The sequence below is a fragment of the Bolinopsis microptera genome, chromosome 5, assembly GCF_026151205.1.
Source record: "Bolinopsis microptera isolate Bmic1 chromosome 5, MBARI_Bmic_1.0, whole genome shotgun sequence".
In the NCBI taxonomy this organism is placed as follows: domain Eukaryota; kingdom Metazoa; phylum Ctenophora; class Tentaculata; order Lobata; family Bolinopsidae; genus Bolinopsis; species Bolinopsis microptera.
The window spans coordinates 14,487,432-14,504,194 of record NC_087076.1 but is presented as its reverse complement, the minus strand read 5'-3'; the positions used below and the strand labels follow the sequence as shown (position 1 = coordinate 14,504,194).

General features: G+C 37.8%; 2 protein-coding genes across 4 annotated transcripts in view; both read left to right on the top strand.

Moving 5' to 3' along the window:
- The first annotated feature begins 153 nt into the window (after positions 1 to 153).
- On the top strand, positions 154 to 16,647 carry LOC134815925 (calbindin-like). 3 transcript variants are annotated; one of them, XM_063824534.1, is made up of 8 exons: positions 154 to 345; positions 11,369 to 11,474; positions 11,741 to 11,833; positions 12,529 to 12,671; positions 12,937 to 13,028; positions 13,649 to 13,798; positions 14,043 to 14,204; positions 16,156 to 16,643. In XM_063824534.1, the coding sequence occupies exons 1-8, from the start codon at positions 192 to 194 to the stop codon at positions 16,246 to 16,248; spliced, it is 993 nt and encodes a 330-aa protein (XP_063680604.1). In that variant the 5' UTR covers positions 154 to 191; the 3' UTR covers positions 16,249 to 16,643. The 3 variants fall into 3 exon arrangements, with proteins under 3 accessions (XP_063680604.1, XP_063680605.1, XP_063680606.1); XM_063824535.1 differs by lacking the exon at positions 154 to 345 and adding an exon at positions 9,673 to 9,834 and having other exon boundaries at positions 16,156 to 16,647; XM_063824536.1 differs by lacking the exon at positions 154 to 345 and adding an exon at positions 10,186 to 10,321 and having other exon boundaries at positions 16,156 to 16,329.
- LOC134815924 (stomatin-like protein stl-1) overlaps positions 12,797 to 16,763 on the top strand; it is a 40,409-nt gene continuing 36,442 nt past the window's right edge. The window contains exon 1 of the mRNA XM_063824533.1: positions 12,797 to 12,829. The gene's annotated coding sequence lies outside the window, so the exon portion shown is untranslated. The remainder of the gene's footprint in view (positions 12,830 to 16,763) is intronic.

The window sequence follows — 16,763 nt, the reverse complement described above, 5'->3', positions numbered from 1 at the left end:
TCGTTAAAATTACAACGATCAATTTAAATTTTGACGGCGGAGTTGGTTGACGCGGAGTGGTCTGTAACTCTGTAACTCTGTTCCATTGTCCTAGAACCCCTGCCAGAATGACTAATCCCCATTCACTTAAATATAACCTACCCCTTCTCCTTTAGTTGACGACCCTGTGCGGCAGTCGCGACAATATTTAAATGTTTGGGTTACTCTCGAAGCGGCTCAACAGAGAGGAAAGCGACTCACCGCTTCAGGAACGGTACTCGGCGTATGAGACTCCAAGTGGGAGACGCAGTTCGAGTGCCGTGCAGACTCCTACCTATGATATAGACACATCGCCCGAGTTTCCAGGTTCGTACCATGCACTACCTTGCTTCTCGTGTGTACTTTGTGTAGGTTATCAAATGATTGACCTTTTCCGTTTCGTCAATGTGATAGTGAAGTTGTGATTTGTAATCGAAGGCGCACAGGGGCACAGTGTGTCGCGCCCCCTACGACTTACAAGTATGATTCGTTGTCGCCCCATCCCCATCCCCATTTTTTATTATACTTTTTTTACTGGGCCGCGCTCAGCCTGTCATTCCGCCAAATCTATATTCGGTTATGTTAATGAACATAATAGCCTGGGGTCCTCAGGTAATACTTTTTAAGATTAAATGTTTTCCTTAATACACTATGGGTATAATTGTAGGTAGTAAAAGATAATTAAGGATCTGTTTGAAATGATAAATGATGATACTATTACGATCATTGGTGTGCATTATTACCAGTCGTGGGACTGTGAGATAAAAATTCGTTCGCTTTTGTTCGTAAACTTTCTTCTGCCTTTAGCTTTGGTAACATATGGCTATGTGTCTTTTACTTTTAACTTGTGATTAAAGAATGACCAACCCACTCCTCCGAAGTCCAAAGCCTCAACAGTTAAAGTTTTAACCAATAATCAGAATTGATGTCACCAATATCACCAGTATTCCAGATTTTATCACAGCTTCCGCTCCGTTACCGTTGTCTTTGTCTTTGTCTTCGTCCTTGTCTTCGTCCTTGTCCTTGTCGTTATTGTTGTTGTTGTTATCGTCACTTTTACAATTTGCCTTAACTTCATCACTTCCGTCCCTACCTGCAGTTCGTTGGTGTATTTAGAACAAATTCAAGAAGGTTACCGGAAATCGGGAAATACTACATCGGGAAAAAATATATATTTTCTTTTTCGAAAGTGCGTGCTCTCAAAAATAATTTGTAATGTATCAAATCTTATTGTTTTGATGTATACTTTCTTAATATGAAGTTAACAGCAGGGCCAGGGCATAAAAGCTGGGGGGGGGGGGCCAACCATATTAAAGTATATTAAAGTATATCCCCGGGTCAAAATCGGAAAAAATCTTACATTTTAATATACTTTAATATACCTACAATAAGAAGATTTATATTCTTCGTAAAGATTTACATGATGAACTATATTTTTCACTCAGATTCGCAAGATAAGCCTGTTTTAGGACTAGTACATGAATTTCCATCCAGATTGGTCAAAAATTGGCTGAGCTATGAGCTTTAAAAAATATGCCCATATTTGGGCATACGCTTTTGCCCAAATTCGATAAAATTTCAATATTTTTTAATGAGACTAACTCTATGTGAAAGATATAACTCAGTGTTTGTTGAATATAGTGGATACTAAGTAAAAAGACCTCCATGAACAAAATTGGGAAAATTGCATGTATAATATCTCGGTTCGGAATACTAGTCAAAATGACTTCATTAAAATTGAAATAACTCCATCAGTTTTCAATATTTTTTCAAGAACTTTTTGGAATCGATTAAGAATTGCATTTCAAGCTTATTTTGGGCAACAATTTTTGATGTAGGCCTCCAAGGATAGGGATATATTAAGTATATTGGATAGGGATATATTAAGTATATTGTAGGTATATTGTAGGTATATTAAAGTATATCCCCGGGTCAAAATCGGGAAAAATCCTACATTTTAATATACTTTAATATGGTTGCCCCCCCCCCCCCCCCAAAAGCTTTTGGTGTATGTCCCCTTAAACACTACTACTAGTTGGTTCTGTTAGTCATTGAGAAAATTGTTCTTCGAAAGGCTATAAACTAATGCTAAAAGGTCGAGCCCGAGAAGTGCCAATTTTAAACTCAATAATTGCTAATAAATGGAAATTCATGAAATTTTAGAATTTTTGGATATTCCCAAACCGTCGAATTATTTTTTTACCGAAGTTAACTTCAGAAATTGTATATCACATCATACGAAGAGTATTTCTCATGGATTGAGCTTATTAACATTTTCCTGCTAAAGTGTCATTCAACTGATCACTGCTCAAAGGTTGGACTTTTAGGCTAATTTCAGCTCAGCTCATTTACTGTTGATTAGATCCTCCTAAATAAGAAGAAAGTAGTTCAAGGTTATGAGGGCAATAGCAACTGCCCTAAAAAAACACTTCGTTTACATCAATATAATACACAATTTTCGTATTCTCCACCACCATGCATACCACACTGCTTTACATATTCGAGTGAGAAGTTGATAGCCCTTGTTAATAGATGTGGATTTCGATGGGGGATGGAGCATATTATTTAAAACTTGACAGTGATTCTGGGGTTTGATTAATAGAAGCTGATGGGTTAATTTCTGAATTTGAAATAAATTTGAACATTATGTCTAATTCTAACTTGTCCAGAAATTAGAATAAATATAAAGTGTTCATTGTTCTATGAAAGCTCTCCTATCGATCAACCATTATGTACCAAGAAACAAAACATGACATTGAGCAAAGATGAAGTTCCTGGATCAGAACTTTACTTATTGGTCGCATTTTACAATGTACCATGATGAATATGATAGTTCAGAAATTATTTTTATGGTATTGAAACAAGTAGGAAGTCTCAGCATATCCATTTCCTCGATTCATTTGTTATAAATATATATAATATATATATATAGCACTGTTGGTATTATTCAAATATTCTGAATTGCCTGTATATACTATATATATATATAATTATAATATATATGTAGTAGTTCAACCACTTCATAGCAAATTTATAGAAAATGTATGACATTTTTGTGCTCACTTCTTCACAAGCTTTTGATCGTTCGACTTGAACTTCACTTCACAAAATTTTCATGAAATAAATTGAACTGTCTGGAGTCCCCTCAATTGCCGGCTCTAAAGTTAAACGGTCCGGAAATAATTGTCCCACATAAAAGTGCAGTGATATAATCCAATAGATATAATCTTGATAAAAACTCACATTGCCCATAACCGTCTTCACTATCGCAGAATAAATCGAATTTGAGGCAGTAATACTTGTCACTGCACGCTTTGTACCTGAAAACAGGTTATTAATCCATTATTAGGGTGGGTCTGAATATTTGATCTATAATTAAATAAATAAGATATCGCATTTGCGTCATGCTATGTCTCAATTTGTTAGATTGATCATATTCTGATATTCATTGACGTAGTAGCTCATCATCCTGCATAATTAAAATGAGGAATAATTTGCATAATTTGTTTGTTTACCTACCCACTTGGACAGACTAAATCGTTGGAGCCTCCTTTGGTAGATGTTTGTTTAAAATCAAAAGAGAATCCCTCAGAAATGCCACTTAGATCTGTCATTATAGCCACCGTCAATCCCTGCGACGTTGCTTTAATTAGATATCGTTATTATACTTAAAATGTCAATATTTAATACGCCTGCAAGGTTGAAATATTCAGTTAGCCGAGTTATTACGTTAATTTTCGTGTCGCAGTCACCATGCTGGTTCGGCTGAATGTAAGCTTTCAGCGTAGACTATTTTTCATGATTATCCTTAATTTTACGAAGGGTTGCGGAGCCTCCTCAGTATAACCACAATATAGAACCGAGAATAAGATTACAATTAGCGGGGGAGTCTGGTCACTATATAACCTATATAACCTTGTTCGTGGTTGCAGTGAAAGTTTGTTCTGTGATTGTTCCTGTCAGTTGAGCAAGTTGTTTGTCTACTGCTACATTGTTCCCATCGTACACCAAAACCAGGTCATTTGCTCCCATTTTTCCCGACTTGAAGGCTGGGATATCTTGGTGTGAGCGTAGATGGTTGCCTGAAAAATGACTGTATTTTGAAAATTCGAGACTTTTACGGTAAAACAATTGATAATAAGTTACTTATGGTTGTGTATTTGGTAGAGGTTGTGGGAAGGATTGAAACAGTTTTGTACAGATAGTTTCGAATGTTCTCGAATGAGAGGAATTTGGTCGAGTCTTCCGCGTACACCATAGTATCGTAGTCAGAATCTATCCTGATATAATATAATATGGTTGTGTCTACTAAATTTGTGGTGTGGCCGTCAGTTAGTTACGTTGTTAAAGTAAAGTTACTTAAAGTTCAAGGATGTCTATTAGTGAGCCGGACCTAACTGTAACCAGCTGATTGCCAATATTGGTATAATATTGGTCTAATGCTATTGTTGCCTAAAATTTGGTGACACTGACAGTAACAACAGCTAGTAAAATGATCTAAAACAATTCATTGGCAGTGGAGTTATAGGGGTCATTTATGTACCGTAACGTAAGACATGTTATAAAGTAAATACTGATGAGTAATCACTGTCTATTTGCGAGTCGCTCATTTGCCTGAGTATAGATTGTCAATTAAGTATGCCATTTTTTGGAACTTAAAGTATACCCACAACTATATACTCAACTTAAACCCTTATTGTTGAGTAGTGCACTTACGCCGCCATGTTGGTTGTTATCCAGTTTTTGTAGTAGAGGACGTCAGTGTTAATGTCCCACGATTTCTCTGTCTGTTCACCAGCTCCGGGCCCCCAGCTAACCAACGCCAGCTGCACAAACTCATCCACTCCCGTCTTCTTGAAGAGAGGACCTCCTGCCAATTATAGTCGTTCGTATATAGTAAAATTCTAAAGATTCAAAATTGTCAGGGGCTCAATGTTTCAATGAAACGCTTCTCGAAAATACCGGTTTTATACAAGTTTTACTTACGCGTCTCGAAAATACCGGTTTTATACACGTTCTACTTTAACTTACCAGAATCTCCTCCAGCAGCATGTTTCACGGTCATAGGAGCTTTGCCAGTGCACAACATGCCTGGTAATATTGCAGAACCATAGTTCTCCTTGCATGTTGCATCTGAAACTACCTCATACGGCAACTTACGTAACTCTGTCGTGGTAGTTCCTGTCTCGGTGGTTCCCCAACCTGCGTGGACAATAAGTACTGGTTATATTGTATGTTGGAGTCAGTGAGTCATCTTGAAATTAGGGAGATTGGTATAGTCAGTCATCTTGGAATTAGGAAGATTGATGTAGTCAGTCATATTGAAATTAGTGAGATTGGTATAGTCAGTCATCTTGGAATTAGGAAGATTGATGTAGTCAGTCATATTGAAATTAGTGAGAATGATGTAGTCAGTCATATTGAAATTAGTGAGATTGGTATAGTCAGTCATCTTAAAATTAGGAAAATTGATGTGGTCGGCCGACCTTCGTGTCTTCTCTGAACCAGAACATTGGTTTAAAAAATAAAGATATCTATATATAATATGCCAGCAATCATGGTAATAACCATCGTATATGATATCGGTCATCAGAAGAAGTTAAAACCTTTTCTTTTTACCTATCACTGTGATTGGAGCTCCTTCGGCATACAACTGCGCTTTGTCTGCCTCGGCGGGAAGTGATATTGCCTTGACTTTGTCGTTAAACACGATGTCTTGCTTAGTTATCAGCAAAGCGATGTCATTTCTGAATTGTGTTGGACTGTATTCAGGGTGAACAATAACCCCGGCCGTGTCCAGGACTTGCTCAGAGGTTTCGTACTCCGCCAGACTTGTCTCACCAACATGAAACTAATAGAACTGTTCTTAGGGTTAGACCTTTGTGATTTTAATAATTATCAGTGGGTTCAGCGTAAATTTCAACTATTCGTTGAAACTTATGATATTGTACTGGATGATTATAGTACCTGCATGTTGATAGGTTGGTTGATAGCGGACACAGTTGAGTAATCCTTCATCTCAGTCTCACTGACAACGCAGTGCGCAGCTGTTAGAACAACTCTCTTGCTCAGAATAGAACCTCCGCACTGACCCAACATCATGTCTTCAGTGCTGAACCCTGACTGAACAAGTAACACGCCCTGAGATGGAACACAAGTGAATATTTCCATTGTTGTCGATGGATCTTGATATTTTTGGGAAAGGGCTGGGAGCTGGGGGTTATGTTTTCGGTGCAACAGTTTGGACCGTGAGAATCTAACTGAGAACGTATTAGCCTTGTACCTCAGCAATTATGATTAGACTAGCAGGTCACCTCGACGTCATGACAGGTCATTTCAATAGCTTATTTGGTATGTTGTTATGGTATACAGGACAAACACCAACATCCTTTTAAGACTAAGTGCCGCATTAAGTACCGCATTAAGTGCCGCATTAAGTACCGTTTAACAACGTTGCTGGTTGTTACCATCTTGTTACCGGATAACGCCGTTTATCACTGTTTTTACTATAATTTCTTTTTTTTTGCAATAGGAACAATTATTGTTCCGTTTATCGACCAGATCTCATAAACTTTTACAAACAAGTATTTATAAGTTTGTGACTGCAAGCCAGACTTTGTTGCCACATGGTAACCAGCTATTCGTTAGAATTAGACGGCGTCATCTGATACTTGACGGTAATAAACTTCGTTTGTAACCGTTTCTAAAAAGCTCTTAAACGACGGTAAGTAGCTGGCCCATCATGCATCGACTGTTTTATGATTTATTACGAACCACGAAGGGGAATTCGCCGGCCGTAGCGTCTTCTGCATTATGAATCCTAAAGTTCTGTGTGTTGTTGAAAACTTTTCTTTGCAGACTCCCCTCACATAATGTAACAGCTTGTAGTAAGACTGCCAGTAGTTTAACACTCTGCTGGAGTCTGGACGTTAGGTAAGTTTTAATAATAGCAATTTAACTAAACATTTAGATAGTTAATTTCAAATAATCTCCACGGTGAAAGATTTCACTCCTGACATTGCCAGGAATAAGCCTGTCTGAAAATAAAGCTAAGTATACGTCTAGAATGTTCTCATCCCTGGTTATGTTCCCTAGCCCCTAGGATTCACATGTCTTGAAGTGGACACATTTATCTCACCATGATGGTAGTTTTTTCTGATTTGTGGTTTACAGACCCACTCGATTATAGTCAGTTATGTTTTCCGGTCGTTAAGTTCGAGCACGATTATCGAGTTATTATAAACTTTAGTAAAATTAGCAAGCAACGACTGTTATAGATGGTACGAGACAAACAATTGTAAAAGGTTTTGACATCATTAATATTATTTTAAGCACTGTTTGAAGTAAGTTTGTGGCTAAAACAACAATATGATTGATGAAATTAATTGCACAAATTAATTGTTGTCTGTTTACAGTCGTGAGATGCAAGACATGCCAACTGCCACGTATTGCTTACACTTTACCAAAAACAAAGCACAATAATTTCATTTCTACATCTAGGGATGGGATCGACCAGGGGTGTCATAGAATTTTAAGAATGGGGAGAATGTTCTGTTATCATGTTTTTCAATATTGAAGCACTTATTAAACTTGACAATCTTTTGTCCGGTGAAAATGTATAACCTCAAAAACAAAGTCAGTGTCATGTCAGTGTCATATCAGTGCAATTCTTAATCTCGGGATTGTTTTTTGTTAAGTTAAATTTGTTCTTTCCATGGATGCAATCCCCTCCCACAGTAATTATATCCTAATCTTGTGTTGAACCTTTATTTAAAGATACTCATTACGGGTAAATGCCTCACAGAATGGCTAGCCTCACGGCTACCGGACAACTGAACCCAATTTGGACTTTTCCTAGACAGGGTAGCTTGGGAAAATAATTATAAACCCAATCAGACTACCTAATTAACTTTGAAACGACAAAACAGAGACAATATTTCATTAATGTTAATTTTAATAGGTAATTGTAAATAAATAATAATTATTACTTAAAATCTCACACAAAATTGTAACTAATTTTTTATATAAAACTGGTAGGTTTTGTGGATACCATATGAAACAAAAGTCTTCTGGCAACACTTCCTGTGGTGAAATCATTAACTATGACCACATTTTCTGGCATAAATATGACTGTTTATGTAGAAATTTTGAGCACTGAAAATTTGTTTTCAAATTTTTGAACTAAGTTTACATTTTGGTGAGAACTTCTGGCACCAGTATGACAGAAGATGTTTAAAGAATAGTATTCATCAAACAAAACGAACATTGTTCAATATAGGAAGAAAAAAATGTTAAAATGGCTACACGCCTCACAAAATGGCCACTTAGTTCAAATTTTTGAACTAAGTTTGCATTTTGGTGAGAACTTCTGGCACCAGTATGACAGAAGATGTTTAAAGAATAGTATTCATCAAACAAAACGAACATTGTTCAATATAGGAAGAAAAAAATGCTAAAATGGCTAAACGCCTCACAAAATGGCCAAAATATGCCTCACAAAATGGCCAAAATTTAAAACTCCTTTTATTCAATGAAACAATAAGTCTAAAGTATTCACAAGCTATTTATCATGCAATAACACCCCAGATGGAGTGTTTTTACAGCCGAATGAAGGTTATAAATCATGAAATCAGGGAATATGAACAACACCACACAAAATGGCCATTTTTGGTGTAGGAAATTATGCCCTTTTTATTCAGTTCTAAGAAATTTCACCTATATGGGGGTGTTAACAAGGCATATTAATAGCAGCAGCATGCCTGGAACAAGAACCAAAGGTTTTAGAAAAATAAAATTTTCCCGTTTTCATTTTTTTTTGGCCATTTTGTGAGGCATTTTTTCTTTTTTGTGAAATAATTTTTCACAGCTCAGTTTTTTCGTGAGTTTTAGGTTATTACCCCATTCCTTAATAGGTTTTCTAACAACGTGTGGTGATAGAAATTTAAAAAGTATCTCCATCAAATTTGGCCATTCTGTGAGGCATGTTTTTTTGGAGGAAGATTTTCCGGCCAATTTTTCTCAAAGAAAAAATGTTTATGAGATTAAATCAACCCCCGGGAAGAAAAATATGAGTGTCAACTTAGCTTCTTATGAGATAAAAACTGGAATAAAGTGTGTTTTGTGATTTTGAGAGACCTTCCTTTTTTTGGCCATTCTGTGAGGCATATACCCGTAAGAGTTAAAATTCATTATATATACTCCTGGGCCTTGGCTAAAGCCAATCAGTAATGGTGAGATCTACCGTCTACAGATCTAATAGTCTTAAAGTTACTGGTATGATGGTACGGGGCAATTAACCTAAAACAGGTTGCATCAGATACAGTTTCAAGCTTTACCGTTCATTTTGCAATCATCTGGTTATATGTTCCGAATTTCTACGAACCAGTTATGGCCAGTTGTGGCTCTTTTAGCCGTTTAGACACTAAGTAGCAAATACTGCAATGCATTTAAGCGTGGATATGAAGTAGGCCTGCAATAAAAATAGGTTACTAGCATATTACGAATGGACCTCATGCAATCAGTAGCCAAACTGTTGCTACGTTATAACATCCTCAGTCTTGTTGTTTGTAGCCCGGGTATAGAAGCAGCAGTCGAAATCACCCATAGTGATTAGTGACGTTATCATCACACCGTTACCATAGTGACGTTATATTATCATCACACCGTTATCTTAGTGACGTCATACCACTGCCAACATGTATAAAATGCGGGGGTTCCATGTCCAAAAGCTGGAAGTGTTGCGGTCTTCCAGCGCTGAGAGCACCTGTTCCACTCGTTCTGTCTCCTGCTCCAGCAACATATCTCACTCCAGTTCAGGTTAGTCTAACTCTGACTCCACCCTCGCAGATTCAACCACTTAAATTTCGTTTAAACCAGATAAATTGCGCAGAAAAGATTGAATCTGACTTTGTTGCTTGAACTTAAAACGATCACCTTCCTTCGATTAAGCTAATAACCCTAAATTGTCCCCAAATTGGTTATTACAATTATTGTCTTTGCATTTCCTGCTTAAATTGGCCATATTGCCCTAATTTCATATTAGATTGTGATCCATAAACTGGTGTCGAGTGTTCTTGAACGACAGTATTTATAATAAATCGAAGTGTCGGGCCAGTTTCGATGGAGAAACTCCCAATCTAAAATTCAGTATAGTGATGCCTGATGGAGTAGTTAACTCACAGTCTAGTAGTTAGTAGCAACTTGTCAGTCCTGGGAATATTTATGTGTCGTTGTTTTTCTAACGGATACTGTAACCGGATATCAGCCTGGTTTGGATGCTGTCCTATAATGCTTAGATCAAAAAGTTTGCAACTAAATTCTTTATAAGTGATATGATTTTTGAGTATCAAAACACTTTCGGACAGCTTTGGCTCTGTTTTAAACCGTTATTATATAACGAATATATCCCCTAAATTGGGTGATGTATGCTTCATTTCCTGAATTGTTCTAGCTGGAAGGGCTTGACACATTTAATAAAGTTACTGACCTGCCCCAGCTTGATATAATTGTAGACTGAGAAAATGTTACAGAAATGCTGAAACGGAAATAAACTTGGCGAAGTAATTTTTCTGAATCTTAAATATTTTGCCTGCATAAACACAGAAACTTGGAGCTTGGACAGTCGAAGATAGACATTAACTAATCGGATTGAATTTACTCAATGAATTTTGGGTTGGATTTTTGGGTTGGAGACGGATAAGTACAGTCAGTTAGTGGATATGGACTTCTACAGCTTCAACCATGATCCAACCTATATATGTTGCAGAATGTCCTGCCCAAAGAAATTTATAATTCCTGTTACTTCACCATTTTATAACATTTACAGCCACAAATCGCTTAACATGTAATACTGCAGCTTTTGAGTTTGGTACATCCAATACAATTGCGCGGATGCGTCAATTAGTAATCTCGACATTGGCTAAAAATAAGATTCAGTTATTATCAATCCTTATCCATGTCGATTGTTGAAGTAATTGAGGTTAGTCCAGGAAACCAATCTAATTCTAATGATCGGTTCATTAAGTAATCATTGCATTGTCTCCGATCGTAGCTCAATATTTTGTACGTATTTGTAGTAAATCTTGTAATCCCAAAATGGATGGTGCGCCAAACTTCTGAGTAGCTCTTGAGTATTGAGTTGTGAGTTTACTTAACTGTTGAACGATGCTCTATTTAGGCTATTTCCTGTCTCCTGTTTGTCAGATAAGTGCTGGTATGAAAGCATCTGGGAGACTATTAGTCTCTGAAATTTATAGGCGTGCCATGTAGAGTTGGACTTTTGTATTCTTGGTGCTACAGTGAAAGTGAAAGTGAAAGTGGAAATTAAAATCATCAATTTCCAAAATTTCAGATCCTCATAGGATACCCAAGGTGAAACGGAAAGTGATGGAGAGAAAGTTCAGGATCTCACCGGCAACTTTGAGAAACGAACTTGAAAACAATGACGTTTATAATAAGTGAGTAGTGACTAATAGAGTGACTAGTTAGTAGTCAGTAGTGGGTCACGTGAAGTTTTAAACCCGGTTTATCTTCTTTCAGCTCAATTGTAGACCGTAGGGTAATGTTCACATTCTATTACTTCCATATCCATCCTGATTGACTACCTATCATTTATCGCATATCTGGTATTTCGATGAAACAATTTCGTGATTCCTGAAAACATCGTCCCGAAACAGGGTTTAAACTTTTTAATAAGTCTTGTCTGAAACTGTTCTCCGACCAGCAACTACCTGGAGACAGTCCTCCTGGATGAGTTCTTAACGAACCTGGTTATGAAGGAGTACGTGTGGCAACTTAACAGACAGGACATCAAATGGTAAGATCTGGGAATATTGTCAGCATCCAATCGTATAAATATTAAATGTACATTTTTTGTGCCAAACTTGATATGTTTTCTGAGGAGAATGGTTGATTCTGTCAACGATAGGGCATGCCCAGCAATATGATTTCCCATCGATATTAATTAGACTATATGTCTCGTCGATTTGAACAGAGTCAGGGCAACTACAAGTGCCTTGATCCTCATCGGTTATTGGAATATAACTTATGTTAACTCGCAAGAATCTCGAAACTTAGCTATAATAAGTCTAGTAGTGCAATTAGAAGAAATTTTGAGGACTAGATTATGCAGTTGACCAATGACCATTGACCAATAACCATGGAACACGATTATATATAATTCATGTTGTAGAATGAGGTATTGAATCCGAAATCATATTATTATTATAGAAAATGGTTGTATAACAGCAATCTGAAGACGTTCTTGCCAACAAAATTGTTAAATAACTTAAGGTTAGGGTTGGCCGGTTGGCGATAAGCTTTATGCGAAACCGTTTTGTTTGACTGCAAAACCGTAAAAACCCAAGTCACGTGATCACTTTTGGGCGAGCGAAATAACTTTTTACAGGGCCAATTTAGCTGAAAAGACTCTTTTAGCTATGCGGTATGCCTATAGTTATACAGTTCGTCAGCTATAATTCCGCTTAACCTCAAAATCTGCCAATATTTCAGTTTCAATAATGAGGTGATTGGAAACATAAAAGCGACGGTGGGAGAGAAACTGCCCACGAAGATCAACAGGGAGATCCTAATCCGCTCTATACCTGCGGAGAACAACTACCTTGTGAGGATTGGACACCGCATTCCTTCTGCAGGTAAAGTTTGTTGGTTATGCTTGAAAATGCCATGCATCGTAAAATAGGATAGTTGCGACATTCTTTCTTGTTACCTTCACCGATTCAGTTGATATCAGTTATTGTATATTCCTTTCAATATATACTTTCAACACTACTATATAACAAATAATTTGAGGAAACGATGTAACAGAGTCAATATGTGTTAATTTTTCCATGGGGTGGCAAGTCCCCATACATCGTAGTCCGATAGTTTCACTGCGTCATAATATATCATCTTTCTCAGACTTCCTGAAGTTGTGGAGGAACTACGACACAGATCACTCGGGATACCTGGAGATCAAAGAGCTTCAGTTTCTTGTGCACGACTTTGCTCAGGTAAACAGGGCTTACAGTCTACAGATTGAGATTTTGTGGGGGTATGAGTCTGAGGGAGTCTGAGGGAGTCTGAGTGACTTTCTGTTTAAGAGTAAATCACATGTCACAAAACTGATTAAATAAGCTGCTCAGTTACCGTAACTCGCAAAACAGTAACCCTTTTAGATAGTTTTATGTCTGTGATATTGTAGCGACTTAAGCATGACTATCAACTCTGGTACCCCCCATTAGCTGACTATTAACTCTGGTACCCCCCATTAGCTGACTATTAACTCTGGTACCCCCCATTAGCTGACTATTAACTCTGGTACCCCCAATTAGCTGACTATTAACTCTGGTACCCACCATTAGCTGACTATTAACTCTGGTACCCCCCATTAGCTGACTATTAACTCTGGTACCCCCCATTAGCTGACTATTAACTCTGGTACCCCCATTAGCTGACTATTAACTCTGGTACCCCCCATTAGCTGACTATTAACTCTGGTACCCCCCATTAGCTGACTATTAACTCTGGTACCCCCAATTAGCTGACTATTAACTCTGGTACCCCCCATTAGCTGACTATTAACTCTGGTACCCCCCATTAGCTGACTATTAACTCTGGTACCCCCCATTAGCTAGTAGGAGAAGACGTATCGGGCGAGGATCTGAACAAGGCGCTGAATAGCCTAATGAGTGAGTTTGATGTTAACAAGGACGGTAGACTCGAGCTTGAGGAGCTGTCCCATCTCATGAGTGTGGAGGATAACTTTATGAAGGCTTTTTGTGTGAGTTACTGTTAGGCTTAATGGTTTATTGTCCCACGTCCTAATTTTTTCCACGTGGGAAGAAATGGCCAGTTTACGTTTGCGTGGCAGGCAGCGTGGGGCAAAGAATTTAAAGGTGTTTCAACTCCTATGGGCAAACCCAGCCATCATTTCAAGGCTATAGATAAAAAAGATTTTCAGCTTTCAGACATGCAATATTTTATTATATTTCACAGAATAATAAATTATAACTTTACACCTACAGAGCAGACAGTACCTGACAAGAAAAGACTTTGACAGGATATTTGCTCACTACGACACGGACTCGACCGGATACCTGGACAAGGAGGAAGTAATGGCCCTTCTGAACGATATCCTCAAGTACCACGAGTCATCTGACGCACATATTCCTGTACCAGTTCTAAAGGTCAGTTAGTACCTCTGGGTAAACTTGGGAATGGGGCATGGGGGCATTAATGGGGTACGTTGGCTCCCCAACTTTTGTTGGATGAAATTACTCAATTAGCATCTGAGATAATCAGAAATGACCCACTTTCCTCGCTTGATTTTGATTTTTGCATATTCATTATTCGTATTGATATTCCGGGTTTAATTCTAGGTGGAAAGATTGTACAATGTACAACTACATAGGGAGTTCAAATTTGAACTTTATTGGTCGGATTAAATATTTGTTCGCCAACCTTGTCATTGTGTTGTGTGTACGGAAAATTAGAGAAATAAAAAGCCAATATTTCTTAAAACTAAATGCAAAACAACAATATATTGTGTTAAAACCGTCCCATGAATGCATCAGAAAACTTATCAAACATAAGTTCCCATAAGGAGTCCCTCCAGAATAACCTGTTGCTTTTGGATCGTCTTGTGCAGAGCCTTGAAATCCGTGATGTCCACGTCTTTGCCACAGGACACTCTGACCATGTCAGCGTCCGCCAAACAAACCTGGGGATGAGAGACGATCTCAGAGATGGACATGATCACGTGGTTTATCAGGACCATGTCGCCCTTTTTGAAGTCCCCCCCACTAACGTAGCACTTCAGCGTCTCCACAGTTTTCACCACCTCCACCCCTCGCTCCTTGTTTGTCAGGTGGCTAAACATCTCGGCGCATGTGTCCTTTTTTGTTCCGTATCGGGACATCACCAGAGTCTGTATCTTCTTTGTCGTCTCCCAAGCGTCTATAATGGAGCTGTTCAAGGATTGGGGAGCTTCAGGGCAGATCCCATTTTTGTTTGCCTTCAGAAATATAGCCTGTGTGGTGGTGTGTAGGACGAGGATTGCACTGAGCGTGGTCAGGAAAGTAGATGAGATCATCGTGATGGTGTGGAGAGAGAGAGAGAATAGAGCAGTCTGATCTGATGAACAATTGAGAAGATCGATAACTGAGTTCAATTCTACGGATTGTCCCTTTTATACATTAGGCGAACTGACTGAATCATTGGGCATACGCGTCAGTTGGATGCCAGGTGGGCAATTCACGCGTAGGTAGAGATGAACCGGGATTTTCAGCAATGTGTTCGGCCGTTTCTAATGGATCAGTAATACGCATTACGCATGTTAAAACTAAGAACATTTTAAATCATTCATTTACTTAAACTATTTAATAGAAGCTAAAATTGCTGCGGATTGAAAGATCAAAGTAAAACATGACTACATGGGCGGATACACGACACGGTGCGGGGGGGTAAATTATAAATTTTACGTAAAAGAATCATTCTATGGAGCAGTTAGTTGGGCGGATCTTTGACGGAGATACTAAGAACTTAAGAACTAGCGCGGGCCGGACTAGCACGGGCAGGGTCAGTCCATTAACAATGGACAAGGTGGATCCACAAAACATTATTTGATCTAAAAGGGGTCAGATCAAAGCGACGATGAAAATTAGTCATCATAATAAGCCCGTTCAACTGCAGCACTATATTTGCAAACCATGCAAATCTCTGATAATGCATGGGGACCCAAATGTCAGTACACATACTTTAGGGCTTGTTTCTCAGTCACTCAATGCCCGATTGAAATAATTCTTGCGGGTGATGATTTGCGATTATCACTCATTCGAGGAATATATCAAATCAAACAATAGCAATGTTTATTTTTTCCGAATGAACGTCAATTTTGTGCGGTTTTTAGATATTTCGAATGATTGGAGTTGGACCGATACGAGTCAAATTGTAACTAATTGAATTTAGCATTTTAAAATAACTTGTCCTGAAAAATGGGTGCTTTAGCTATTGAGATGCCATAAATTAAATGGGATTGGGGGTCTAAAAACTGTCAAAATTGATTGCGTACGAACTTTAAATTAAAATGATTAAGTATATAAGTATAAACAGTCTCTTATTAAATTGAAACTCATTCAGGAGGTTTACAAGGAAGTAATGAAAGCGTGCGATACCAACAACAGTAACACAATACAGAAATGTGAGCTCGCTCTGCTCTTGACTTCTGTTTAGGGATAAAGCTCGGAGACCCATCGTACGGACACCATTAAAGCTCATACTTCAGATTCAGGCGAGATAAAGATTAAAAATGGACACTATTAAATCTCAAACTTCAGATTCAGAGGGATTCTAAAGATAAGGGGAGATAAAGATTAAAAATGGCCTCCTTATGTTCAATTTTAATTCATTTTCTCACTACTCAAAACTGTTTTTTTGATAATAACCACGATTTTGTTACGAATAATAAGTGAAAACTTGTAAATTTTAATGTAACGTCAGAGATGTGGGATGATCCTTCACATTAAAGTCGTTTTTGAATTGAGACTATTTGTTTAAGATGGCTTATCTCAAGAACATATTTTCAATTGACCAGTTTTGTTTTGTTATTTACAAGTTATGAATTATTTAATTGGAATTGCAGTTTTCATTAACATAAGAATAATTTGCATTTGTTTACGTATTTTCTCCTGGTCAGTAAACCTTTTCAAAATTTTGCCAAATTATTTCTGATAAATAATTTCTGATTG

Coding starts and splice junctions, on each gene's coding strand:
- LOC134815925 (XM_063824534.1), top strand. CDS start 192: ATGTTTGGGTTACTCTCGAAGCGGCTCAACAGAGAGGAAAGCGACTCA. Junction 346..11,368: donor CACATCGCCCGAGTTTCCAG/GTTCGTACCATG, acceptor CCAAAATTTCAG/ATCCTCATAGGATACCCAAG. Junction 12,672..12,936: donor ACACCGCATTCCTTCTGCAG/GTAAAGTTTGTT, acceptor CATCTTTCTCAG/ACTTCCTGAAGTTGTGGAGG.